The following is a 27,109-nucleotide window of genomic DNA, read 5'->3' on the forward strand; positions in this document are numbered from 1 at the left end:
TTTTAAAATTAATAATCTATTATTTTAATAATATAGGTATTGTATATCTTATTCTTAGATGACAGGACGTGCTGGAAGACGAGGACAAGATATGATTGGAAATGTGTTCTTCTACGATATCCCACTGCCCAAAGTCGAAAGACTTATCAAATCCAATGTACCTCAGTTGAAAGGGCAGTTTCCTCTGACTCTTTCCTTAATATTGAGACTCATGCTGTTGACCTCAAAGGCCGATGACAAAGCAGACGCCAAAGCAAAGGTTTAATATTTTTTTTCTTAATAGCAATTTAATTGAATTATGCTTCCTTAGCATGACCAGGAAGTTATGCAATTCTGAAGTAAGCAGTCTGGCTGCAAATGAAATTGCATGCTTTGCTATAATGCTTCTAGTACCTGTGCCATCTTCTAAATATTGCATTTCCACGCATTTATTCTTTGCAATAAATATTATCATCAGAAAGAATTATACTGTCAGGAAGGTATTTTTACTGACTCTTGTTCTGTGCAATATTTGCATTAACTTAGAGAATCAGAGAGTCTTCCAGTACTTAAAATGTCAGGTTTATTTCAGAAAAGATGTGAACATACATTTCCATAGGGAAGAGGGGAGCTAGGAAATGCTATCTCAACTGAAATAATGAATAAATTCTATGTATTACTCACATATTTAAATCTGCACACTAACTCTATGGAATAAAAGAATTCTTATTCTTGCCATTTATTACAGTGATTTAAGTAAAGAAGTCATGACGATGATTACAAATTGGTCAGAGATATATTCTTGCAATTATTAAGGAATTCTTACCTCCAGATGATCTGGTTTTTATATCCACCTCAGCATATGAATATTTATTTTCAAGGACTCACTGAATGAATTCAGACATAAATCTTCTTAGGATAACAAAGTAAATTGCTAAACTTCTATGTTAAATATTAAAATGATACTAAACTGTAAGGAGTACTTTCAAAGCTTACTGTTTTTTGTTTAATAATATTTAGATCCTTGCCTTTTAGATATCTATATGAATTTCATTTAATTAACTTTACAAAACTCAGCATAAATTTAGAAAATACACACACATCTGGCAGAGGATGGACTTTTTCACAAGCACTTCCAGGAGTTAGGCGTTCAATTTAAATAAAAATACAACATAAGCACCACCCAGCGCTTTTACCCTGAAAACCAATTGATGAAACAAAGCAGAAAATCTGGATGTTGAATTTCTTTCCTTGTTACAATACCAACATTTCCTTGGATTTCTAGTTTTTTTTTGTTTTTTTTTTTTTTTTTATTTTTTTTATTTATTTTTTTTTTTCCTGTTTGTTTGACCAGGCATTGTCAGTGTTGAAGCATTCACTGATGTCGTTCAGAAAAGAAAGATATGCTGAAATATTAAAAGTCTATTTTATGTTTTCCTTGCAATTTCTTATCAAAGAGGTAAGTTTTAACTCGTCCTCATAAAGGGTAGTTCTCACTTGTTTGTGTTAGTATGTATTCATTTAAAGAACCATTTATTTTATATTTCATAACAACAGGCTATTTCTTTCTGTTGGAAATAAATTTAAAGAAACAGATAGAGTACTCTAAGATTGAGGTTAATTCTGAGCTATTTATGGAATAAATTCAATAGGGAATGGTCTATATGATATGGTCTATATGATTACAAATTTATTAGGAAAGTAAAAGTTGTGCATTTATATTGTACCTGAAGATGCATGCATATGAAATGATGGGGTTTAACACATACTAAGGATGACATAATTTCCAAAATGCTGGGAGAAGTTTTCTCTCTAACAAAAATTTGGGAAGAAGGTCTTGGAGAAGACTGAAAATTAGTGGTGTATCTCTCCATAGTAACAGTTTCAATTGGATGGATACCATTTTGGAAAACTTTTATGCAGTACTCCATTTTGGCTTACAGCCCAGAACTACAGGCAGTAAGAGGCACCAATAATATGAGTGCATTGACAAATCATCTGTGCTCAGGTTTCCCAGTCCTGCTCCCAGTAGGAGTGTAATGTATGTTTCTGCCTCCTGTACCGGTTGTCCCTTCTATGTGAGACCAGGGGTCTGATACCCCCATTGAAGAGAAGAACTTTGTCAGCATACAAGACAGTTCAGTAACTTTTCTGAAAAGTTACAGTTAGCATAAGAGTGGGACAAAACCTGGCCTACATACTTAGCATCCTGTTTCCAATAATTTTTCCAGGAAATTGTATTTTTAAAAAAAGTTGGGGGCAACCATATAATGATGATTATCATCTGGATACTCCCTACTTTCATACAGGGCGTGATGCAGAATGATCACCAACAGAGGAGTTGTCCTTGAATTTGTAGCCTTTGATGGAGTTTCATTCAATGAGTTTGTCCTGTTGTTTTGTTGAAACTATATAAGCTTCTAGCACCCAAATATCTTGCAGCAACATATTTGACAGATCAATGCTTGCTGTGCTGTTATCCCATCAAACATTTGGGCTAATTTTTTTTCTTTTTTTTTAATGAAAATTGCGTCAAATCTTACTTTGGTGACTGAATGCACTTTTCACTTTCAACATGATCTAAATTGGTGCTAACACTATGAAGTCAAGATCTATGCTTTGTACAGGGAGATGACTATCTCCCATGGAAATACTCAAATAGTTGGTGACTTGTTTTTCAGTAAGGACAAATTTTTGCCTTTCAGTGGAAACTGAATGGCCTTAATCGGTACCTATACATTAGGTTGAATGACTGTTCTGAATGCCACCATTTTATACTTCCATTATATTCAAGTTCATCTTTCATAACTAAGCTTAATTTGCTTTTTGAATTAAATAGGGCTACTTGGATCAAAAAGGTAACCCCATAGGATTTGCTGGACTTGTGACGCACTTGTACTATCATGAACCCTCAAATTTTGTTTTAGTGAGCTTTCTTGTGAAAGGTTTATTCCACAAATTGTGCCGGCCAATTAAAGGTAAATAATCCTCCCTGCATCTTAATTACAGTCTATGGCGGGCTCTGTAATCCCAATTGTTCTGAAATCTTCTGGGTGCCTTCTTGCTGCGGTCACCTTTTGCTTGCCTGGTCTTCATCCTCATATACTTGGCCTCTGCCTTTGCACACTCTGCATATGCTTATACTTCTGTCTAAGAAAGCCAAGGTACACTTATGCTGCTATCATGAACATAAATTCAGTGCTTGTGAAATATTCTGATGAGGTAGAAAAGAAAGTTATACACAGGAAAATTAATAATTCTGACTCCAGAGCAAGATTTGAAGGCCAGCTAGCAAATAAGATGGATGATCACTCTGAATAACAAATTAAAAAACTGAAGTACTACTAATATCTTAGGACATAAGTAACATCCATTGTGTGCACTGAGATATGCTGCAGTATGTGAACATATGAGAACAGAGTATTAATTTGTATGTATTAGTTGCTTGATTATCTACCGGAGTTTTTTGTATGTAATCAGTTGATCTTTATCCAACATAGTTTTGCATAACCCCTGTCATGACAAGGGCAGCTGGGAAGGAAACTCTTGAATAGTTGTTCATTTTAGGAAAAAAAAATATATATATATATTTTTTTTTCACTTTCATATTTAACCCAAGTAATTTCTTTTTTGAAATAGGCTCAACTGTTTTTTCGGAAGATGTTCTGGAAAAGCTAGTGCTCATTCTCGCAAACCTATTTGGGAGAAAATATCTTCCAGCCTGCTCAATGAAGTATAAACACAGATTTTTCCAGTCAAAGGTAGAGAAAACCTTGGTCTTTACTGTGACTTAGGTTGTGTATCCCTTCTGTGAACTTGTTTCCTTTTGTCAGTTAGACTGGTATCATCATGTGTGTACAGCAGTCTGGTGGGCCAGCAGGTACCTGCCCACCCAGCCGCTCTCTTACTCCTCCAACTCAACAGGATGGGAGAGAAAATAGGATGGAAATGCTTGTGGGTCAAGACAAAACCAGGGAGATCACTAACCAGTTAGGATCATGGGCAAAACAGTCCCAACTCGCAGAAAATTAAATTTGTTTGTATCTAATTAAAATAGATTTTGGTGGTGAGAAACAAAAAAATTAAAATTGCGACATGATCTTCCCTTCTCTGCCTTCCCCAGACTCAACTTTATTCCTTCATCCCTGACTCCTTTACCTCCCTTCCACCCCAGGCAGTGCAGGGCTGAGGAGAAATTCGTTGTTGTGGTCGATTCATAACAGCTCACCTGCTGCTCCTTCCTCCTCACACATCAGCCCTGCTCTGGTGAGAGTTCTCTCCATGGGCTGCAGTACTTCAGGATAAACCTGCTCCTGTGTGGGCTCTTCATGGGCTGCAGCTTTCTCAGGAAACATCCAGCTGCCTTGGTGTGGAGTCCTTCACAGGCTGCAGTGTGGACGTCTGCTCCGGCATGGCCATTTTCACTCAGGGGGCTACAGCGAGATCTCTCACTGTGATCTCTCACTCTTCTACAGGCTGCAGGGAAATCTCTTCATCACCTGGAGCACCTCCTCCCCCTCGTCCTCTGATCTTGGTGTTAGTGCTGCTGCGTCTCACTCTGCGTGTGTGACATTTTTGTCCTTTCTTAAACCAGTTTTCACAGAGGTGCTGCACCGGTGTGTGATGGGCTCAGCGTTGGCTTGTGGTGGGGCCCTTGGAGCTGGCTGTGTCTATCATGATGCAGTCCATGGCCTCTTCTCCCAGCAGCCATCCCTGACACACGCACCCTCCTCCCTCCCTGTCCCCTGCCAGCCCCTTGCCACCTACACACAAGTAGCTAGAATAATGAAAAAGTAGTTACTGGATTAAAATCAGAAAGCTGTGATTTAATCACAGGAGCAGCAGTTGACTGTCCAGTTAAATGAAAAGTACCAGATCATTCAAGTATGTTTTAGTGATGACAGATGTTTATACAGTTACGCAAAATGTAAAAGTATAAATGACACAGCATTTCTCTATACAATACAACTCAAATTTACATTAGTTAGGCACAAAGTTAACCCACCATGGGTGCAGGAAGTGAAACATTTGTCACATGCTCCTGTTGGCTATTCTGTGCAAAGTTTAAGAATTTTGGAGGACATAGCTACGGCTGGAACAGCAAAGGAAACTTCTAGTTGAAGATGCTTATGTGGTCAGTTTTCAGCAAGCATTCCAAGACGAAAAAATGTTACTTATTTCCAAAAAGTGGCTAGTCATGTAGGAGGAATTACAGGACTGCTGTGGCTGATGGCAGCAAAGCATCAGTCTGTCATGTAGGTAGGAAACCTGTTTAACACCAAGATCTGCAAAACAAGATCTGGGAAAAGCAGCCCTTCAAAAGTCCCTCTTTAGCTAGCTGAAACATCTTCAGTAGACCTGTTTGCCAAGTACTCTGTGAATAAAAATCTAGGAATTTCATACTTATTAACTTTCACGCCCTTTTCTGCATGAAATTCATCTTCATCTTCCACATCTGTTAATTCTAGATGGTCAGGCAGTCTGACAAGTTGGGTAAAGTTTGGAGCTGTACTCTCTCCTTCTTTCTACTAATACATTATATGTGTACTAATACATTTTGTGTGCACTAATACATTTTGTGTGTACTAATACTTTACTTACGCACCAATGAAGAACTGACACCTTTAGAAAAATTACCTGAATTAAGCAATAAACTGCATGTTATTTCAGGTCTTTTTAGAAGATCTGCCAGAAGAGTTTGCAGATGCTGTAAATGAGTACAACACCAAAGTACAGGAAAATTTTGCTCATTTTCTTCTGACAACTGCCAGGCTGGCAAATATGGAACAAGAATACAGACTTCCACTGTCAAAGACAGGTAGGAAGTGAAAAATTAATGCATAATCATAATTAGTGAAATTGATTTTATTAGGAAAGTTAGGTTAATTCTTATGTCTAAAGAAAAAAATAGTGAGTTCAGACAAAAGAGACATACAATTTCAATTTCACTTCTGTTTTACAAGAGTTATAGTTTATATTGTATATGGTAGAACTTTTGTACAGGAAAAAGATCATTTTAGTTACTATTCATGTTTGTAGAGGAAATAAAAACAAATGGATTTTTTTTATAATAGGAAAAGTATATTAAATGTAATAATTGAATAAAAACCTTTCTTTCTAATCTTCAATGCATTTGCAGATCCTCAAATGCTTACGGTACTTGAATTGCTTTCTGAGTCATACAAAGATTAGATTTTCAACATCTGAACAGCCTGAAGACTGAAGTAAAAGTTTGTACCATTTGTTAAATCAACTAAGTTACTTATGCCACTAAGTGATGTCCAATAACCAACACAATATGGAAAGGCATGACTATGAAATTACTAAGCAATACGGATTGCCCTTGCATGAAAAGTATTTAACAAAATCTCATGTTACTTCCAGGAGAGATATAAAAGCAATGTAATATACCACTGATGCATTGCCTTGCTCCTCTAAAAATAACATGCCTTCAAAAAATACTCTTTTTGCAGTAAGGAAGAACTTTAATTATAGCAGATAACTGTATTTATTCATCCTTATCTCCTACGCTGGTACAGCAGTGTGGTTTTTTTGGTTGGTTGGTTGTTTTTTTTTCGTCTCTGCTGTGTACAAATGAAAAAAAAAAAAAAGCCCAAATCACCTCACAAGCTACTTTATCTTACCATCTATTTTGAGTTTCAAGTGTGGGGATACCTGGATCTTAGAAAATTTTGTATAAAGTGGATGCCAATTTAACACAAAGGTGAGGAACTGGGGGAGGCTCAGAGAGCTGGGTCTGTTCAGCCAGGAGAAGAGAAGGCTAAGAAAGGATCTCATCAATATTTATAAATATCTCAAGGGTGGATGTCAAGAGGATGAGACCAGACTCCTTTCAGTGGTGCCCAATGATAGGATGCGGGGCAGTGGGCACAGACTGAAACACTGGAAGTTCCATTTAAACATGAGGAGAAACTACTTCTCAATGAGGGTGCCAGAGCACTGGAACAGGCTGCCCAGAGAGCTTGTGGAGTCTCCTTCTCTGGAGGCATTCAAGATCCACCTGGACACAATCCTATGTGATCTGCTCTGGGTGAACCTGCTTTAGCAGGTGGATTGGACTGGAGGATCTCCAGAGGTCCCTTCCAAGCCCAACCATTCTGTGATTCTGTGATAAACAGATAAGATGAATGCAAAACAAGATCGAATGCTATGTATGGCTTGAGACAGTAAATAGCAGTTTTCTGTTTCCAGTAGCAACACCATAGTGAAATCCTATTTTTCATATTCACTTTAACATTGCTTATTTTAGCAATGGAGGGACCCCACACCTTAATATGTTACCTGAAAAGCTTAGGAAATTAAGAACTGTAAATCACAGAATAAAGGAATTCTAAATTTGAAGAGCAAAGCACAGGCTGCCTTCCATTTTCAAGATATATATTCTTACACATATATTAGTGTTACTAATGCTACTTTTACCCAGGATACGAACGGTGGAAATTGAACTTCCTATTCTATTTGAACGGCAAAGTTTCTTGTTTAAAGGGGAGGTGCAATATGGTTGCATTCTTCTCATTTTGCTGAAGCTGTTTCACTTTGAAAGAAACATTTTCCATTAGATTTACAGAAAAAGAGATTAAAGATCAAACCATGTCCAGTTCAAGAGGTGGTAGACACTTTTGTACTTACATAACTTGCAGTGAGACTGCAAAAAAATAATGTGTCAAACTGCTGAGATTTTTTTCATGAATGCCCTTCACAGTGTGATTACAGCATACTTACCATAACACAAAGCAGAAAAGGTTGCAGTGTAAGAATTGAAAATTTCATTGATAATTTGGAAAGAAATAATAAGTTTCTACTCAGAAAAGGAAAATCAAAAGTACAAATATATTTAGAAATAACTAGACCCGTGTTCTACAGGAAGTGATTGAAGTTTCAGGCAGATCATACACCTACTGGAATGCTGTGCTGGTGTCTAAACAGCAGTTCATACTGGGCTGCATAAAGCAAAGCACTTGTTTGTGACAACCTTCACATACTTAAGCCCTAACATGGCCTCAGGTAGAATATTAATTCTTTAGAGTTCCATGTTTCAAGAAAAATGTTGGCTCAGAGCCCAGAGTATCTCAATCAAAATTACTAGATGTTTAGCTATTAAGACCTGTGAACACAGGTGGAAAAAACCCTGTTTTTCTTCAGTATAGGACAGGATAAAAGACGAAGGTAAAGTAAACCTTCCGATGGTAATGTTCCCATTCATTTTTGGGAAAACTTAATGCTGTCAGCAATTCTGGCTTCAGACGAGTCAAGCAGAAAGGCTGAAGTTGTGATGGGAGTATTGAGACATCATTATTCTCACCACTAGAAAGTTCTTTCTTATGTACTATAATCAATTGCATAGGTGTTCTTATGAACAAAATAAACATATCAAGAAGGATTTAAGTTTAGAAGCTGAACTCCATTTCCTATCATTATCTAGCAAACTGAAAATTTCTTGCTTTTAGAATAGATAGCTGAAAGGGAGCTTGTGTCTGCACAGCTTACGTTGTGTTTGAAACTTTTTTCCCAGATTTTACATCTAAGGATTGGCACGGCTCTGAGCTGGCATCTTATTTGATGGACACCACTAAAAGCATATCTGCCATCTCACCTTTCGCATGCTTATCTGGAGTGGCTGATAACGATCTATTTCATGGGGAGATCATTGATAAAGTAAGTTATATTTTCATTGTGGGCAAAGTTTTATTACAGTTCAAGCAAATATTTAATTACAGTCCAATAAAATTTATTTTTATCACAATCTTCTTGCCTCTCTGTAATATGATGGCACTATGCTCAAGTGTCACTCTTCAGGAGAAACAATTTGAAAGGCCTCAAAAAAAAAATCAACACTGAATAGTGCCACATTAGCACAGTGCAAGAAACGCAGAGCAGATGGATGTAGGAAAAAAGAAATCTGTAAATAGTTTGCTTTCTTGAAATGCCTCTGTCCATTTCAACTCCGAGACAAGTAAAATACTCTAAAATTTCAGATTCAAACTGTATCCCCAGTTTTTCTCCAAATCAGGAGTTTATTATTTTTTAAAGTGAAACACACAGTATTCTCAAGAATCCTAGTGAAATAATGCATTATTGCATTGATCATTTGCTTCTCAACTAGAATTTCAGTGTATCATGTTAGCATATGAATTATTAATAGCTTAATTGTAATACACATCAACATGTTTACTGTCAGCTTGCATTTTCCTGTGGTCTTCTACATGCTTTGAGCTTTGGAGCATGAGGGAATTATTGCATGACCCATGGCTCTATAATAGAAAAAATTAAATTCCTACAACTAGGGATTTGAAATTTACCTTCACCCTTAAAATGTTCCATGCTTGAGGCTGATTAATACTTTTGAAGCATGAGTGAGTCTGAATACATGATCTCCGCATGTGGAAAAATCCTCATCTAAAACTCAAGAGAAACCCAGTGTCCTAGTCAAACTTTACTCAGAATGTCCCAGAGCTTCACTGTTCATGTAAGTCACTACTAACTAACTGTCTCCTGTGCCAAGACCCTGAATGTACTTGTGCAGATTGTTGGAGTGGTCCAGAATTAGAAGTGTGGAATTTACCAGCTGTGGGTCTACAGGTATAGGTTTGACAAAACAGTGCATATAAACATAACCACACCAGCTGTTCAGCAGATTGTGTGTTTTTTTTTTTTCCTTAGGCTGTCTTACATTCCCTTGGAATTAATGTCACAAATTGCCCGCTGTTTTATTTGGAAAAGTACGATAAACATGGAAGAAGAATGCCACTCAATGCTTATGCACTGGACTTTTTTAAGCATGGCTCCTTGGTTGCACTGACAACTGACAACTGGTATGTACTACCATCTTAAATATGGTTCAACAGCAACACTGTTTACAATATGGTACATAAGTACATCTTTTAAAGCCTTCACCCTCCAGAGCGTAGGGATGCAATAGCTGTTAAATATAATTAGTTTAGTTGCATGTTTTAATGAGAATAAAACATATCCTACATTAAAGTCCAGTGGCAATGGCTGTAAAGCAGTAGCTGGGTATTTAAAACAGTACAATAAATTGGACTTCAGTGACACGGGTTATTTTGACCGAACAGTGGCATGATCTCAAACTACCTCTCATTGGTTGCTGCATCCAAAACATAAACTCTTTCATGGAGCAGGAAAACTGTCATCACAGAAACCTGACTTTCACAGTAGCAAAGCAATTTGTCAGTAATTCAGTATTTGTATCAGTATTGCTTCAATACATCCCTTTTCCTAATCTTTTCTAAGCATTTAGCAACTTGTCCTAATAATTCAATGATACTGTCATCTGTCTTTAAATGAAAGAATAAGCAGCCACCCACCAAAAGCTCTGTGCCCAAGCTAGTTGAAAACTGCCGTATCTCATATTTTCATGTTTAAGCCTGTGGTACATGTGACCTTCCTCTGCTCTTTCCTCCTGCATCACATATGCTCTAGCTTTTCCAAAACTCGAGTTTTAATCTTTACTTTTATAGGCAGATATGCCAGGGGAGGTTTAGGTTGGACATTAGGAAAAGGTTCCTCCCCCAGAGGGTGCTGGAGCACTGGAACAGGCTCCCCAGGGAGGTGTCACGGCCCCAAGCCTGACAGTGTTCAAGAAGAGACTCGACAACGCCCTCACATGGTGTGAACTGTAGGGTTGTCATATGCAGGGACAGGAGTTGGACTCGATGATCCTTGTGAGTCCCTTCCAACACAGGACATTCTATGATTATGAATTCCTCCTTCAATCTGTTCATTTATTACTTGACCAAGTTTTTGACATCCCTCCACACTATGTCACTACCTTCTAGACTCCTGCATTAGACTTCCTCATTTTGGTCCTTTTCATTGTGGAAAAACCCTTGATTAAATTAAAAACAAACAAAAGTCACCCAAACCTTCTGAAGAGCCTATCCAGCTCTTACACTTGGTAAAGCTCCAAACAAATAATTTTTGAGATACTTTCACCTTCCTAATTAAGCAACTTATAAACTGTATCAGCCTTATCTTTCTTCATCTCAGAAGCTAAATTTGAGATTTTATTTTTCTCTTACCATTTATAGCCTTGTTGTCCCCTTCAATCTTTTAGAGATGCTCCTGCTAAATGTGATGTTGTTTTCATCACTATCACCTTTGAATCTCACCAGCCTTCTGTAACCTTGTTCATTAAATCCATCTCTTTATAAAACTTCCAGCTTGCAGTCCTTAATGAAGCCATTCACACATCTCTTTTATTCCCAGCCTCAGCCAAAGAAAGCTCAACCACAAACTCCCTCTCCCAACTATCCTATATCAAGTATCTTTGTTTTGCCAGTAACTTTTATTTATAAGAAAATACCACCTCACTCTGCTTCCTGAGGGTACTGTTAGCAGCAAATAATATTATCTGCTTTTTTGTAAGCTCTTCAAAGAACAAGTAGAATACACATTCCATGCGCTATTGTAGTTACAACAGCAGTTTGGCACCAATGGCACATTACCAAGAGATGCAGATATAGTAATACTGATCACAGAATCACATTCTTTGATTCTGTCAAGCTGATCTAATTGCAAATGTCCCTGTTCATGGCAGTGGGGTTGGACTAGATAATCTCTAAAGGTCCCTTCCAACCCAAACCATTCTATAATTCTATTGTTTTCAACACAATACTGATGTTTTGTTTTTTTTTTTTTTAATGTGGTATTCTTAATTACTAGGAACTGAGTTTATTAAGTTCTTTTCAGTAATCAGTGGTCCTTTTTGAAAAATATAGGGTCTTCATCATCTGTACAAAGCTTACACTATCTCCTGCTCAATTCAGCCAGCAGATTCATCTGAAGAACAGCTTTCCAGTTTAGCTTGTGACAGGTTATTCAAACAGATCAAACCATGTTCCAATATAATATTAATAAATTAAATTATCTTTACAAATATGACTCATGAGTCTCCTATATGTTTGGTGTAATTACAGAAGCGTGTCTTTATATATTATTCTAAGCTTATAGTTATTCGACAGGAATCCTAATGAATTAGTATGTTAGTTTTTGAGGCCATGGAATATGCGCTCTGCATCCTTACCCAGCCTGTATGGCAGGGTTTATTGAAGGTGAAGCAGTATGGTACAGTGCATACCCATTTCCATTTTTTTCTTTCTTTAGGTTAAATGAAGGAGATGCTTACTACCTACTCAAGGATTTTTCACTCCTCATTAGATCTATTGGGTATGATATACTTTCCTTTTTAATATATAATACATATTTCATATTTAAAGCAACTTAAAATGAAACAACACTTTATTAATTTTTTTCTTGTCTTTTTTAAACAAAACAACAGAATGTCACTGAGTGAACTGTGTGATGATCCAAATGATCATGTTCTACTGGCATTTCAACAACTGGGTAAAATCTACCAAGAGAAACTGAACTCTGCTACCTGAAGAAAAAAGAAAAACAAACAAAAAGGCAGCAGTACATGATACACTTACCACACGTATCAGCTGCCTTTTAAGTAAGGAAGTGACTAGGCCTGAGTTATCTAATATGTTTCATAATAAAGCTGTAGTAACATCCAATATCAGGAACACAAAGGTTACTTTAGAAAATCAACCTTCACACATTGACATTTTGGCAGCTCCAATGCCAACTCAATAATTGTTTCTAATAGATTACGAACTAGGTAATTGCGCTTGTCTTTCCATTGCACTTTTTTTTTCAGATAGTGATAAATACATTAAGACAGTTCAGAAATATACTGAACAAATGCCACAGTTCTGGCAGCTGGTGAGATCAGCCTCTCAGCAGCACAGCACTGGAAACTTTCACACAATTTGTGGAGGATGTTCAGCAATTACTTTGACAATTATAGTCAAATAAATAATTCTAATTATTTTTTTCAAGGTTTCTATTAGGTTATGAGATAGTACCTTAATGAACCATTATAAACGCTTAAGCTGGTTTGCAATTTTAATCTAATAACTTCTATGTATAAAGAGGGTTTTATATTTGTGTAATGAAGTTTGATTAATAAAATGTTCCATCCACATGCAGATTCGCTTAGTTTTTCACTTCTTGTATCCTTAAAAGTCAGAAAGATCCAGGACATCTTGAGTACACTTGTCAAAAAAGTCCCTTGCAACACAAATTACTTAGTTTTGTTAAATAAGTTTCCTAACTATTTTCTTGGGTTTTGCTGGGAACAGCAAAGTTTTCAATAGTATTTTCATACTATTCTTGAAAATTCTTCAGTTTAACACTACATTTTAGTCTACTTGTGGTCTAAAAAAAATATATATGCACACATACTAATGTTTAGATAACCTAGGAAAATTAGGCTTTGACAACAGTCATTGCAACACACAGTTTTATAAAGATGACCAAGAGAGTGATGGAAGTTATTCTCTGTTAGTAATAAGCGAAACGTGTATTCAGGATGATTCAGAATCCCATTTCCTCAAATTAGCTCTGGTATTCATCAAACAATCAGTCTTTGACTTGAAATCTCTTCAGGCAGCATTAAACTACATGCAGACATTGCCTAGAGATACTGGGGGGGCTTGAAACCTGTATGCAGTCAGTTACTGCTGCTGAGCTACCATCAACTGATGTAAAACTCTTTTTTTCCTTCCATTTTTTTTTCTTTAATATGTGGAACAAGACAACAGAAATGGAACGCATGGGTAGAAAAAACTGCTTTAACTCTGCTTAGGCAATAAAATTTGCTCAAATTATTCTTTACTGTCTAGCAAGTCATGCCATATGGAGACAGATCTTGCACAACTGTTCCTTGACTAGGGTAGAAGTAGCCGTATTTAGACCTTTACACGTTCATGTTTCCCGATTTAACTGGAATAATCTTTTTAGCTAAGACGCAATTAATTAACCAAAGAATAAAGTCAGAAATCGATCCTGTTGTGTTCTCAGTTATTTGATGAGTACGTGTGAAACCCTGGGTAAAAAACAAACTTATTAGGTCTGTCACAGGGTGTGCGCTGCCACAGAAAAACTGAGGCCAAGAACTGAACGCAAATCAAATTAAAATTAGGTCAACATTTCCTAAACCAAGACTAGTATTTCTAAGTATTCGGTCACAGTGAGTATAATGGTAAGCCTTGCAGAGATTTAAATTTTTCTCCTATGAAGTTAGAAAGACAATTTGGAAATTAAAAAACCAAACAAACACACACAACAGAAGCCTATGTAGCAGCTGGCAGTGAAAGATTCTGAAGGAATATTAAACATTCCAATCTAATACTTGCCAGCTGACATATCTACCTAATGCAGGATTAATTCATTCAAAATCTGGCACCAGTTCTTGCTAGAGTGTGAACACTAAATGAAATAGAACTTTAATCTGAAATAGTACTACTGTCTGTGCATTCTAACGGTTAAAGCACAAATTTTTTTTGGATGCAACAAAATGGTTAATAAATTCGAAAAGATGGTATTTTTATCCTCACTTTGTATCATATTTCACAGATATCATTGAATTCAATGAGTTCTGTATCATTAACACTTACAGTGAGAATTGCTGTTTTCCTTTTTCCCTGTTGTTACACAAATTTTAAAAGATTTTTCTGTTTTAAAAGCTACATTTTCCCAAAGCTTTCATCAAAACAGCAAATTAGTATCTGTCACTGATTTCCAAAATAATGCTAAAAGGAACTGAAAATTAATTGAGACAGTTACTTTTCGTCAAGGAAACATTTCAGAAGTGTAGCCAATACCCTTCTGCAACGTATAATAAGAACATTGTTGTGGCTTTTCAATTTCAATAGCGTTAGAGAAATTATTGAAATTACACTAGAAGTTGCAACTATAAATAAATCACAGAAAAAGAACACAGCCAAAGGGAGACAGACAAAAGTTTCCAGTAATGTCCTTCAACAACCTTTATTCCACCCACGCTCTCCTCCCTCCCGGTCTATGAGGTGACGCTATTACCCGTGATGTGACCCTAGTGTGAGTGCTGCTGCGCTGCCCCAGCAATGCTCCGCCTCCTGCTGCCAAAGCTTCCCTGAACCCCACTGCTGGGACATCCCAGACCCCCACCACCTACACATACCCTGTGGCACTTCTCAGAAGCTCTGCATTCTTAAAAGTACAGTAGATGTGGTCATACTTCAGTCTTTAACAAGACATGCCATTTTTGGTTGTTTCTTCAGTTTGGGTTTGAACTATAAAAATCACTTCAGTACACTGTACTTGCTGGGAAGCAATTATGTTTCTAACACAGAGATAACCAAGAATCAGAGAGAGTAACAGCTGTAAAAAAAATCACAGGTATCCCCACTTTTTAACATGCTAAGTAGCATTTATTAAATTCCAGCTTATTTAGGTATAGTTATCTTTTCCATTTCACTCTCTCTCTTCATGTCTCTGATTTTCTTCTAGTAGATAATTTGTCTTCAGCAACAGAAAAATATTCTGATGCACTGCTGGCATCAGTAGAGACGGATGTTTGACTTAGCTCTTCAGTGTCAGAATCGCCGTCACTTGGCATTCTTCCTGTCTCGTTCACCGTCAGCACAGAACCTCCCAAAGATGGATCCTTGCATGTGCCAGGAAGAGAACAAGCTGCATTCTGAAACTGTACAGACTCACATTCATCTTCCCCCCTAGGACAGCAAGAGCTGTTTTCAACAACAGTTTCACTTTCTTCGTCTTTTATCTTTGCTTCTTGGTTTGTTGCTGTAACAGTAAGTTGTGTGGAAGACGCGTTCTCATATTTACCAGGAAGGACAACTGAATATAAAGGCTGACTACAGGAAGCATTACTATCAGCAAGCATTTCTGCACTTTCAGGTTTCTTAGATGAGTTCCCAGGGAAGAATGAACCTTCACACTTGGGATGACTATGTCTAGAAGCAGGCTCTGCACACTCAGAAGATACAGGCTTCCCTAGACTGAGAGGTGTTTTGTCAGGAGATCTCACTTTTTCAGTGCCATTTCCACAAAAAAACATGGAGGAATTCAGGGAATCAGAGGTATTTCTGACAATACTTCCAAATGAAAATACTGGTGAAGACAACTGAACACAGTTATTTTGAAAGGAAAATGCACAATTACTGGGGAAAAGAGGGGTCTCAGAGACATCATTCACCCCAGCTGCAGTGCTGGTTTCTGAAGTACTGCAAGCTACGTTTGTGATGGATTCTGAGGCATCAGCTTTTTGTTCCCCTGCGGCAGATGGTTTCTGTGTACCATATTCTGCAGTCTCCTTTGCAGAAAGTGTTTTTTCTCTCATGTGAGATGTATTTTTGTCAGATGGCTTGTCAGATTGGCTAAAGAATGAGGATAATTGTAGAACCTTAAATGAATTGCAAAACAATTTTTCTGAATTGCCAAAAGGAAACGAAAAGTCTGGCTTCTCACTTTCTGCTGAGTCTAAATTAGAACTGGTTGAAGCATCAGAAACTCTGGTTTTGGTTACATGACCATGTTTTCTAAATTTGATTTCATCCTGGTTATCTGTTTTACCTGCACTGTCACATTTTCCTAGATAAAATTGAGGGAAAACATATTTCCCATCTTTATTTTTAAAGGAAAATGTACCTGCATCTTTAATAAATCTGGGTAATGAGTTGTTACATGCACTGAAGGCAAAAGATGAAGCAGAAAGTCTCTCTGCAGAAACATCTAGAAATTCTGAATTTGAAACAGTTGCTGGTTTTAAGCTGGATGAAGTGCTAGAATTTGTGTCCATGTCATTGGAAACAATAACTGCCGATGGCTGTGTTGGTAATTTTTCTTTGATTACAAAGTCTTTAGAGTTTTCTGATAAGGCTAGAGTAGTTACATCCTGGGAACCTCTCTCGTGAAATAATTTTAAGTCACCATTTGTTTCAGATGGGATGCTGTAATCACTAGTGCCAGAAAAGCTTCTCACGCCAAAGCCATCTGCTCTTCTCAGGGTTTCATTATCTGTTTTATTTGCTTTGATAGGTGAAGATACAGAAGGACTTCCTGAGGACCTACCCTTTAAAGCTGCAGCAGTCACAAATTTATGCTTCTTATTTGCAGGTAAAGTTTGTGTCTTGAACTCATCGGTGAGCTTCTGATGTTCCATATAGTATTTGTAACGTATCTCCTACAATTACAGCAAAGAATCCCATTACGTAAAATGGCATTTCTGGATTTAGAGTCTATAAAACTCAAATACAACCCTAAGACTGAAGAAAAGTTTTTTGTATAATCTATAGCATTTATGAGGTATTTTCCATTGCTGCGAGAAAGCAACAGAACACAAGTCATTATGGAAAAAAGTTCTTTAAAAACAATTGAACAACACACATATGGAACCCTGACAACAAAGTAGGTTTTGAAATAGGAGACTACAGAAAACTGATAAAAGTCACTGCCAAAACCAGAAATAGCTAAAAATACTAGCTTAGACATTAAGTGACAAATTCTCAAATTGTCATGAAAAATAACCATCTGAAGCCAATTTTGGTTTTTCCTTTTTTTTCTTTTTTACTAGATACAATAACTACATAAGTTGTATTCTCAATGAGAACAGAAAACAGATAATCTCCAAAATAATATAGCAAAAGAAAAATAATTCTATATTTAAAGGACCTAAGCCACTTTTTGATTTAATCCTCTGCCATTGGCATTCTCAGAACCTACGTTATGTGATTCACTGCGAGCCAGGCTTCACTAACTGTAACCAGAATCATTCTGTACGGAACGATACTCACTCAGCCACCCACATGGAACTGCTAGTAAGTGATAAAAAAAAAAATAATCTAGTTGTATAACTAGATGATTGGAAATGAAACAAAAAGAGAGACCACATTCAGTTTCATGTCAAATTATAAGGCATTCAGGTAGTCTTAGAAGAGTGAATTCTATTATTTTCAGAAACCAGAACACAGGCAGATGACTTCCTCTTCAAACAGGCAATAGAGAAGCTCATTTGGATTAGAAAGTTACAGATGTGACTCAAAAAGCCACACTAGAATATAGAAATAAACATGTGAAGTAAGATTAAGCTCCATCTTTCTGAAGAAGAAACAAAAAGAAGAGTAATCCTGACAGTTTTAATAACCTAGTCAGATTTACATTCTGGAATTGTAAGGGTACCTTTCCACTAAGAAAACTGAAAAAGATTATAAAAGTTTTTCTAAAGAAAACTGTGTCATAACAAATAGTAACTTAGCCATACTTACAACAGATGTTCAATCATACCTCATGACTCATGTTTTGAAACGCCGCCATTTCTGATATTGACATTAAGCGAGTACAGATCCTGCTACCGTCTGCTTGTGCTTCCTCCTGTCGTAGCACAGGCTGAAAAATATTTTGCAGCAGAGATTACAGTTCATTTCAATAAGACAGAATAAACAAAATAGTACAGTGTTGTAGCCGCCTAGGGAACAACTTACAAGAAATGTGTTGGGTGTACTCTTCTGGTCCTGCCATTGCTTTATGTTATTTTTAAATAGAGGATTTTTTGTTGAGTTCTCAATTCCTCCAGAAGGTAGATCTATTAGAAAGAACACAGGAATGCTGATGGAGAGCATATTAAGTATGGAAAATACGGAAAGGTTCCAGTGCATCTAAACATAGATCCCAATTAAGAACAGGAGTACACTGCTCTAAGTGAGATCCCTGTACTTGTCAAAACTTCCGTGATATAAAGCAAGAGGCCTGTGTAACAAGTTTTCTAAATGCATTGAGCTACTTGCCCTGATATAAGTCCTAACATTTTCTCCTATGAGGTAAAAGCATTTAATCAGAGCATAGTTATACTACAACAAATACCCATGCAGTTCAGCAACACACTTCCGACAGTGACAATACTGGCTGAATAGGAAAATTATAGTTTAAAAAAAAATACAGCCTAGAGACTTTACAGAGAAAGCACATTCATAAAATGTATTTAAAAGCCCTTGATGAATTTATCATCCATTAATTTGCTCGGACGCTTTCTGACCACTGCCATAATTTCCCATGCATGTTGTTTATTAGCAATTAGTTCCACAAGCTGCATGTTCCTAGAGTGACTTTCTGTATCTTGTCCTATACTAAGGCCTTCTTCCCTACCTTTGGCAATGCCTACATTAACGGGCATTAACTTCAAAGCCAAGATTTCATTAACCACAGGTTTGATATCCATCTTCTTTTGTGTATACTCCGATGGTTTTTCATAGCTGGATGCTATATTCATCAGGTCAAGCTGAGTTTTCATTCTGGGAAAGAAAAAACCAAACAAACTAAACACTCTTCTTAAGGCTCACATGCCAACAACTAAATTACACCTGCCCAATAGAAAAAAAAAAAAAACAACAAACTAAGTCTTTTTAAAAGAAATCATTAAGAGTAAGAAGAAATCAGTGAAAGTAAGCCTTCAATAAAATATGAAGTTTCCTAGATTTTTTTCCTTAAAACTTACTACTTGATGATTCACTTGAATTAGGTTTCACAGGCAATGAAAACTGCAAGAAGTAGTTCTGCAAAAAGCTTAGCCCACCCCTCACCCCCTTTCTTAGTGTACAATATTGGAATGTAAATTACACTCTTTATTCAGAAAGCATACCTAATGCTAGTCTGAACCACAACGTATTTTAAATAACTCAATTTCCAATATTCTTTCTTAGATTCTGCTTAAAAAGCAATAAGAAATGTAATTAAGAACCTTTAGAAAGAAATCTACAGGCTATGTGCACTGCAAACTCAAAAATGTAGACACCGCAGCATCTTCACACGCACTCTTAGACTTAAAGATTTCTGTAAAAGCTCCAGGCATGCTTCAGTGTTCCTGAGTTTAAATAAGGTATCTAAAAATACCAAATCACCACGTATACTCAGTTTTTTATTGGGGAGCCAATTCAGAAGACTGATTATCTCTAATGCCAGATAGTACATCACTAAAATTCTTGACACTTTTCCTAAAAGTTGGTATATGGAGCATCCAAAGATGTGAAAGCATTATAGTGTCTTAATCACCAAATACTATTTTCATTTTAAGTTGCTGTATCTGACTATATCCAAAGAAACTATTTTCTTAGTTTTTAATCTTAGAATTATACTAGAGAACTAACAAAGCATGAAAAAAATATATATACCTTGTATTCAAGCCACAGGCCACCTATAAATAAAACAAGAATTTATAAGATATGAATGAGCTTTCCTCCAACTCTCAAAAGGAGATAACTGCTTTAACAAAATACTTCAGAGACTGAACTCCCTGTCTTAATTTCATAGAACTACAGGAAATAAACCTGACAACATTCAAAATATGAAAGAAAAAAAAAGACCACCCTAATGTAAAAAAAAAAAAAGAAAAAAAAAAAAAGAAAAGAAGTATGTCTGGGACAATTTTGTGTTAAAGGCAGAAATAACTCCTTTGAGCCAAATGAAGGCATTCAAATAATGAATAATGACCCATAGGGTCACCTAAACCATTTTGGCTGTACATATATTTGTAACCATTTAAATAAAAGACTATTTCGTGTATCTCAGTGAGGGAAGCCTCTGCTACCTGCTCTGAAGATGGTGTTACACTGAAAGTTTTAAAATGCTGTCTTTTAGTTTTAAATCATCCAGACCATGGCAGTACAAAATGCACCGCGCTATAGTCAAGTGACACATCCCAAAGAATGGGTAACAAAAAGTAACAAAACTGACTGGATTATAGACTAGCTGCCTCCGTATAAAAATCTGGTGATCTCACTATACAGAATTTTAAAACAACCATCACCACCCCCTCCCCTCACTGAAATGAATTGTGTACTGTCATGAGGGGCAGGTGGGAAGGTGCTAAGTTTAAATCATATTAATCACTAGAGTCAGAATATTTCTTCCAAAAGTGGGAGTCGCTTTTATTTGGACTAATAGTGAGATCTTCTGTAACTAGTTGTTACCAGAAACTTAGGGAAACCCTAAGGACCTTCCTCACTTCTCATTTATCTGAAGGCAGCAAAAAGACCCATTGCAGAAAAAAAGCAGCATGCTGTTGTTTCTTAGAAAAGCATAAGTCTTGAAATTAATGACAAAATTCAGTAGTTAATTAAATACTTTGCCCCATATCTATAATCTGCCTAAATATCATAGAACTGCAGACACAGTGTTTGACATAAATGCGATTATAAAGCTCTACACTAGCTTTGGTAACAGTGTCTTGGGTTCCTCTAGCATTTATCTCTAAATCAGAAACTGTTTTTCTGTGCAGTTCCAATAAACACTACATGGATGATTTTCAGTGTCTTGTATACAGAAGGATATATACTATATAGTACAGTGTGTGTCAGAAGTCCCTCAACTAGTTTTGAACAGGCTGGTTTATCTCCATTGCACACCTCAGTGCAAAGTTTACAGCAGGTTTTAAGATCAGTATAATCACCTTAGCTCACATACCCCAACACAGTGCTCCACTGTGCAGCACAGACAAGTTATCAGTTCTGCCTCAAATCTTTCCCCAAAAAAGCATTTTTAACATCTCTAGAAATTTAAAAACGCAATGAAAGTGCTTAATACACAAAGCATTTGAAAACAAATATGAAAAAAACTAAGTAAATGTGACACAATTTTGGAAGCAGTCCTAGTAAATAACTCCCTACCCAGCACAAAGGCAGCTTGCTTTCACAGCTGGTAGCATAATATAGCAAGTGGAACAGCAACAGCTATACAGTCAATAATAATTTCATTAGTTTTCAGTGCAGAAAACGTCGACTGAATTCACTAAATATCACTGATAAAAAAAGTTGGAAAAGCTTTGCAGCTTAAGTGAAAAGCATCATTATAAAAAAAGTATGAATGTATAATAATTTTAGTCTGTATTTTTTATTTGTTGCATTTGTTTTTCCTGATCCAGTCATTATCATGATCTACAACACAGCAGGATCTATATGACATTTGAGGTTCATTACACAACTGATGTCAAATAAGAAAAAAGCCATCACCTCCAGGAAACGCTGAGGATCACACTCATGGACAAGCTTTTCACAATCCTTCAAAAAATTCTCAATGGTCTTCTTGTGAGCTTCCTTCATTTTCTTCCAAATCTGAAATTCTTTCTCTTTTTTACTTCTTTGATTTTCAACATCTTCTAACAATTGCCGTTTCTTCATTTCCAGGGTTTTGAAAATTTCTCCAAATTCCAGTGCAATTATCTCCGCATCATTGTTCAGCACCATCTAGAAGCACAAGAACATAAAAACGTGATTAACCTAACATGAAAAGAGAAACAAAGACATATATATTTAGTATCCAGCATCTCTAACTCACATCCATATCATTTGGTTGACTTGAGATTTCATTCATCAGCTTCTCATTTAGTTTTCTCATTTTTTTCAGACTGCTGAAGAAGGTTAACTGCAAGACAATTGAAACACTTATTACGACTTTATCCATTCCATACAATAAATATATTTCAGTGATTATCTTGAATCACACCATGGGATGATCTCTACAACATATTAAACAAAGCTCACGATTTGACACACCACTTAGTAACATTTAATACTTTCCTGCATCAGTACACAAACTTTATTTTGCTATTTCTCTCTCTCAAAGTAACATTTTAGGCTCACCTACAACGCATATTGCTAGAATAGCTACAGAGTTTCTTTATAGTTAAAACAATTGTTTTCCTCAGCCTTTTTTTTAACCTCACCTCTCATACCTACACCTATCACAAAGTAAGCCTTAATCATGTTAATCCAGTTTGACAAGCAACTGTGTGATGTTCACTTTTTTTTTTTAATGCCTCACGCTGATAAAATAGAAATCTGTCCATAACTGACTTATTTCTGTTTGGTTTAAAACTAAGACAATCACTGTTTTTTCTGCCTTTACTTCACTACACGATCACTAAGTTTTAGATAGAAAGTTTAGTGCAAAGACTTTTCTCCTGGATTCCCTGAATAACATGCAATTGGTGATGGGAGAAGCAGGAGGAGGAAAATAAGTGCAAAAGCACTTTTGGCTTAAAGACTAATCAGTGTTATACCTAAACTTTCATACCCCTACTCTTCATTATTGCCCTGCAGTTGTTTCAATTGCTGCACAGCAGAACTGCTGTATGACATGCCACCCTGAACCCAATTTGTATAGGGCATGAAAAGCTAATTCTACACAAACAGTAATTCTTCTGGCAAAAAACCACAACTACCACCACTACAACCAGCCAGACAAGCATTAGGCCAGGTAGCTGCTTTCTTCATGCAAACAGGAATGCATTTCGGTTTTACATTTATAATATTACTTACCTTAACCATCTACTTCTAAACATTCAATTATCTGTGACCCAAATTAACTATGCCAGCTCAGAGAGCCTATAAACAAAACATCTGTGAGTCTGTGGTTTTTTTTTGGTAGTAGGACCAGCACCTCCCTGAACCCAGAAAAACTTGATCCAGATATGCAATAAACTCTTATAATCAGTGTGGGTTTTTTTCCAGCAAAGCCTGCAAGTCACTATATAAAAAAACAAAACAAAACAAAAAACAACAACAACAACAACAACAACAAAACACAAAAAAACCCCACCAAAAAACCAAAATAAAATAAGCCCAACTCTTGAGGTGCTTTGGTAAGTTGGGTTCAGAGCTGTTGATAGTGTAGTATCTCCAGGTCTCCTGTGTGCGGCGGATGAAGTCTGCCGCGAGAGGGGAAGGCACACCCCGGCACTCCACAAACAACCCTGACTCCTGGTCCATGGCAGCATCCTCCCTCGCTGCCTCCCGCCTGCCCGCCACTCCGAGTGAAAGCAACCCGGGCCCGCTGGGATCCTCCACGGGACAGCCTGACCTCCCAACCGGACCCCTGGCACGGAGGGGAAGCGCCGCGCTTACTTTCTCTTCCTGGTACACGGTGTCGATGAGGTTGACGGAGTGGAAGATGCCCTGGTGCTCCTCAGAGATGCACTGCCCGCAGCCCGCCTGGCGGCACATCCGGCAGTAGAGCTGCACCAGCCGGCTCGGATGTTTCTGGCAGGTTCCCCCGAGCGCCAGCGGGGAGAACAGCCCAGGCCCCGGCTGCGCTTCCCCCGCCCTGGCGGCTCCAGCTGCGCCAGACCGGTACAGCTTGACCACCTCCGCCAGAGTGGTGTTGACGGGCAGCGCGGCGGCGCCGCCGCGGGGCAGCGGGCACAGCTTCCTGCACAGCGGGCACGACACTCGGGCGCCGGCCGCGCCGCCGCCAGCGCCCAGCCCCGGTCCCCCCCGGGAGAGGCGGGCCTGCCCCTGGCCCCGCTGTTGCTGCAGGCGGGCGGCCTCGGCCGAGGCCAGGCACTCCAGCACGCAGTCCCGGCAGAAGTTGTGCGAGCAGAGCGGCAGCGTCACCGGCTCCTCGAAGAGCGACAGGCACACGGCGCACGTCAGGCTGGCCTCCATCTGCGACAGGCAGGCGGGCAGCCGGGGCCGCCGCTCCTGCTGCCCCGGGCCCGGCTCGCCGGCGGCTGGGCTGGGCGCCCCGGGCTGGTCGTGCTGCGCCGGGCCCGGCTCGCAGGATGCCCCCGGCTCGTCCTGCGGCGCCGCAGGCTCCAGCTCGGCGGCAGCGGGCCCCGCCGCGGAGGGGCTGGGGCTGCGGTCGCTGAGAGGGAGCCGAAGTCGCCACAAACTGCGAACGCCAACCGCCAACTTCCCAGGAAGTGGAACCCGGCAGCGGAGCGAGCGGCACAGAGAGACGCAGCGGCGATTGGGGAAGGCGCAAGATTGACACCGCCTCTTTCCAATCAGAGCAGAGAGGGGGCGGGGCGCGGCGCTGTCTGTGCGTGACCGCTGGCCCGGCAGAGCCCCTCCGGCGGCGTGGGGCGGGGCGGAGGGCACTGGAACCCGTCCCTCCGCTCGGCGTGCGAGGGCGGCTGCGCCAGGTGACGCCTGCGCCAGGTGACGGCTGCCGGGTCCTAGCGCCGCCGCCGTGCAGTGCCGGGCGCTCGCAGTGTTCCCGCGCTGCGCGGTGTGAGGGAGGGCGCGTGAACGAGGCGTTTGCAGCTGGGAGCTGTGTCCGTATTTCCGTGTGCAGGTGTGCGGAGTTAAAGCGAAATAACTCCCCCGTGCTGAGGTACGGCTGTGACTCGCTACCTCTAACTACAGTTCTACAATCACAACGCAGTTTAGCCCACGGATTTTGTTGTTGCTGATGAGTTGGGATAGTCCTCATCTCGTTCTCATTTGTGTTCTTGGTTTGTTTTTCCTCCCGGAGCTGTTCCTTCCAAAGTTCTGGCTTAACAATTACATGATCCACCTGAAATATTTTGGAACGTGCCAAACTCAAGAGGGACTCAACTGAAATTTTAAGTTTATTGTAAATCAATAGATGCGTAATATAAAGCTGGTATTTGCAAAAAAAAGCAATACACATTGAAAATAACGTTATTTCCACAGACTGAGGAAAGCGACAGGTGCAAACAGCATACAAGCAGCCATGTGTTTGTCTGTTTTTATAGCAGCACTTTATTCAGTCATGCTGAGCTGTACTTGCAGAATGTACCTATTAAAAAAAAATCTAAAGTGTCTGTGTCAAGTTGGAAACTTTGTAGCTGCAGGAGAAAAAGAAATGGTGGTTATTTTGATGAATACGAGCACATTTTCCCTTGCTTATGTCGGTTTATATGAAGCTGACCAGAGGTACAAAGGCACAGGTTGCTCAAAGCTATGCAATGCTTTCTCTTCCAGGGGTTTCCAGTGTGTGGCACTAAATCAAGAATGGTTTGGGAGACTTGATTCTAATTTTCTTGTTTGTTTCAAACAGAAAAAGGGAAATGCCATTAAGTATGTGAGCTAAAGGAAAGAGGATACAAAAGCACTCTTTGGTGAGTGACTGATAATAGACCGAGGCAGATGCTTAGTTTGATAGTAACTACAAAAATAATGTTCAAGAGCATAAAATATGATGTATTAGAGGTGGGATAGAAAAAAATACTTAGCGGAAGAAATCATGCTGCTGAAAGTAAATAAATCAAAACAGTTTTTCTCTACAGTGTGGAAGTGAATAGGTTCTTCCAGAACCTATTGCCCAGTGTTTGAGATGTGGCAAGACTAAATGATAAAAATAATGCTTCCATGGAGTTGTTTTGCTACGTGTTTCATTAATTTACATTAATCATAGAAACAGAAATATTAATCAGAACTAGGGATAAAGCCATATTCCTGCCAACATTTTTTCCCTTTCTCAAAAAAGATTTAATAATAGCAATTTTATAGCATTGATTTTTCTGTTCTTTTATGTAGAACAGGGACCTCTTACAGTTAGTGTATTGTGTATCACTTCAATTTCTATTTAAAATACATTTACGTAGCCTTCAAAGTTCATCTTCTTTGTCCTCAATAATCTTCAGCATCACCAGCACAGATAGCAAGTAAAGCACTTTCATAATGCCCTGAAGCAAAGTGCTGCAAGAAAAAAAAAAAAATTAAAAAAAAATCAACATTTCTGTTACTACCTTTTCTTATTTTTTCTTCTTTTGATTGCATGACAGGGACTAGACTGATGTTGTAAGGTTCTGTAAAATATTACAGTATTTTCACAAGGATTCTAGACCAAGATTTTTTTGAATTTCACATACCTTGGACTTCGGTTGCTTGAGCACCTAGAAGCAATCTACCTCTGAAAGGTTGGAACAAACCTATGTAATACTTCTCAAGTTCAATACCAAAAATCGTGAGCAATTTCTTACAGTTACTGTGTGTCTTATATTTGGATTATAGCAACATAAAAAAGGTAATGTAATTCAGCAAGACTAAGTTTTGTACAATTAAAGAGTGTCAGAGTTTTATTTTAGGATACGGAGCAAGAGTACAAGAAGAATCTTTTTTTCTGAAGGTTGATACTACATAAGCACAAGGATAAAAACAGATTTTTATCTCAGTTTTGCACAAAAGTGGTATTACCCTGATCTTGCAGGACAGTGGGAAAGAAGATGGTATCAACCAGTGTAGAAAATATTTGTGCCAACTGTTTCCCAGCATACGCTGTCCTGCCCTGTTTGTAGTCTCCCCTTGCTATTCGGGACGGGCAAAATCATGTAGAATGAGAGCTGAGAATTCACTGCTCAATAACTGAAGTCACCCTGAGGCACTGAAAAGATACGCGGTCCTTTTTATACAGTGCTTTTTTTCTTTTTTTTTAAAAAAAAAAAAAACAAGCGGTTGAATGGAAATTATTTATTTTCTGGTAGGGCTTAGCACAGTCTGTGTGGTGC

At 38.4% G+C, this 27,109-nt stretch overlaps 3 protein-coding genes across 3 annotated transcripts in view; 1 reads left to right on the top strand and 2 right to left on the bottom strand.

Moving 5' to 3' along the window:
- DDX60 (DExD/H-box helicase 60) overlaps positions 1-13,006 on the top strand; it is a 47,681-nt gene extending 34,675 nt beyond the window's left edge. The window contains exons 30-38 of the mRNA XM_065061380.1: positions 59-259; positions 1,334-1,438; positions 2,819-2,957; positions 3,619-3,740; positions 5,650-5,797; positions 8,513-8,655; positions 9,661-9,812; positions 12,124-12,186; positions 12,299-13,006. Of these exons, the coding sequence (XP_064917452.1) occupies positions 59-259; positions 1,334-1,438; positions 2,819-2,957; positions 3,619-3,740; positions 5,650-5,797; positions 8,513-8,655; positions 9,661-9,812; positions 12,124-12,186; positions 12,299-12,401 (1,176 nt within the window). The 3' untranslated portion in view covers positions 12,402-13,006. The remainder of the gene's footprint in view (positions 1-58; positions 260-1,333; positions 1,439-2,818; positions 2,958-3,618; positions 3,741-5,649; positions 5,798-8,512; positions 8,656-9,660; positions 9,813-12,123; positions 12,187-12,298) is intronic.
- Positions 13,007-15,253: 2,247 nt separating this feature from the next.
- On the bottom strand, positions 15,254-24,581 carry LOC102090490 (uncharacterized). Its single transcript, XM_005509554.4, has 8 exons — positions 23,760-24,581; positions 22,192-22,278; positions 21,867-22,100; positions 20,031-20,053; positions 19,009-19,154; positions 18,348-18,448; positions 18,151-18,252; positions 15,254-17,050 (listed from the first exon to the last, which is right to left on the bottom strand). The coding sequence occupies exons 1-8, from the start codon at positions 24,297-24,299 to the stop codon at positions 15,332-15,334; spliced, it is 2,952 nt and encodes a 983-aa protein (XP_005509611.2). The 5' UTR covers positions 24,300-24,581; the 3' UTR covers positions 15,254-15,331.
- Positions 24,582-25,343: 762 nt separating this feature from the next.
- Positions 25,344-27,109, bottom strand: part of ANXA10 (annexin A10) — an 88,484-nt gene continuing 86,718 nt past the window's right edge. Inside the window, exon 11 of the mRNA XM_065061381.1 lies at positions 25,344-26,300. Within this exon, the coding sequence (XP_064917453.1) occupies positions 26,232-26,300 (69 nt within the window). The 3' untranslated portion in view covers positions 25,344-26,231. The remainder of the gene's footprint in view (positions 26,301-27,109) is intronic.

This window comes from Columba livia, chromosome 4 (genome assembly GCF_036013475.1).
Source record: "Columba livia isolate bColLiv1 breed racing homer chromosome 4, bColLiv1.pat.W.v2, whole genome shotgun sequence".
In the NCBI taxonomy this organism is placed as follows: Eukaryota; Metazoa; Chordata; class Aves; order Columbiformes; family Columbidae; genus Columba; species Columba livia.

Excerpts from the sequence above, each read along its gene's own strand:
- LOC102090490 (XM_005509554.4), bottom strand. The coding sequence starts at position 24,299 with ATGGAGGCCAGCCTGACGTGCGCCGTGTGCCTGTCGCTCTTCGAGGAG. Across the intron at positions 22,101-22,191 it reads GTCAACCAAATGATATGGAT|ATGGTGCTGAACAATGATGC; the intron begins GTGAGTTAGAGA and ends TTGTGCTTCTAG. Across the intron at positions 20,054-21,866 it reads ATCCTCAGCGTTTCCTGGAG|GTGGCCTGTGGCTTGAATAC; the intron begins GTGATGGCTTTT and ends TTTTATTTATAG.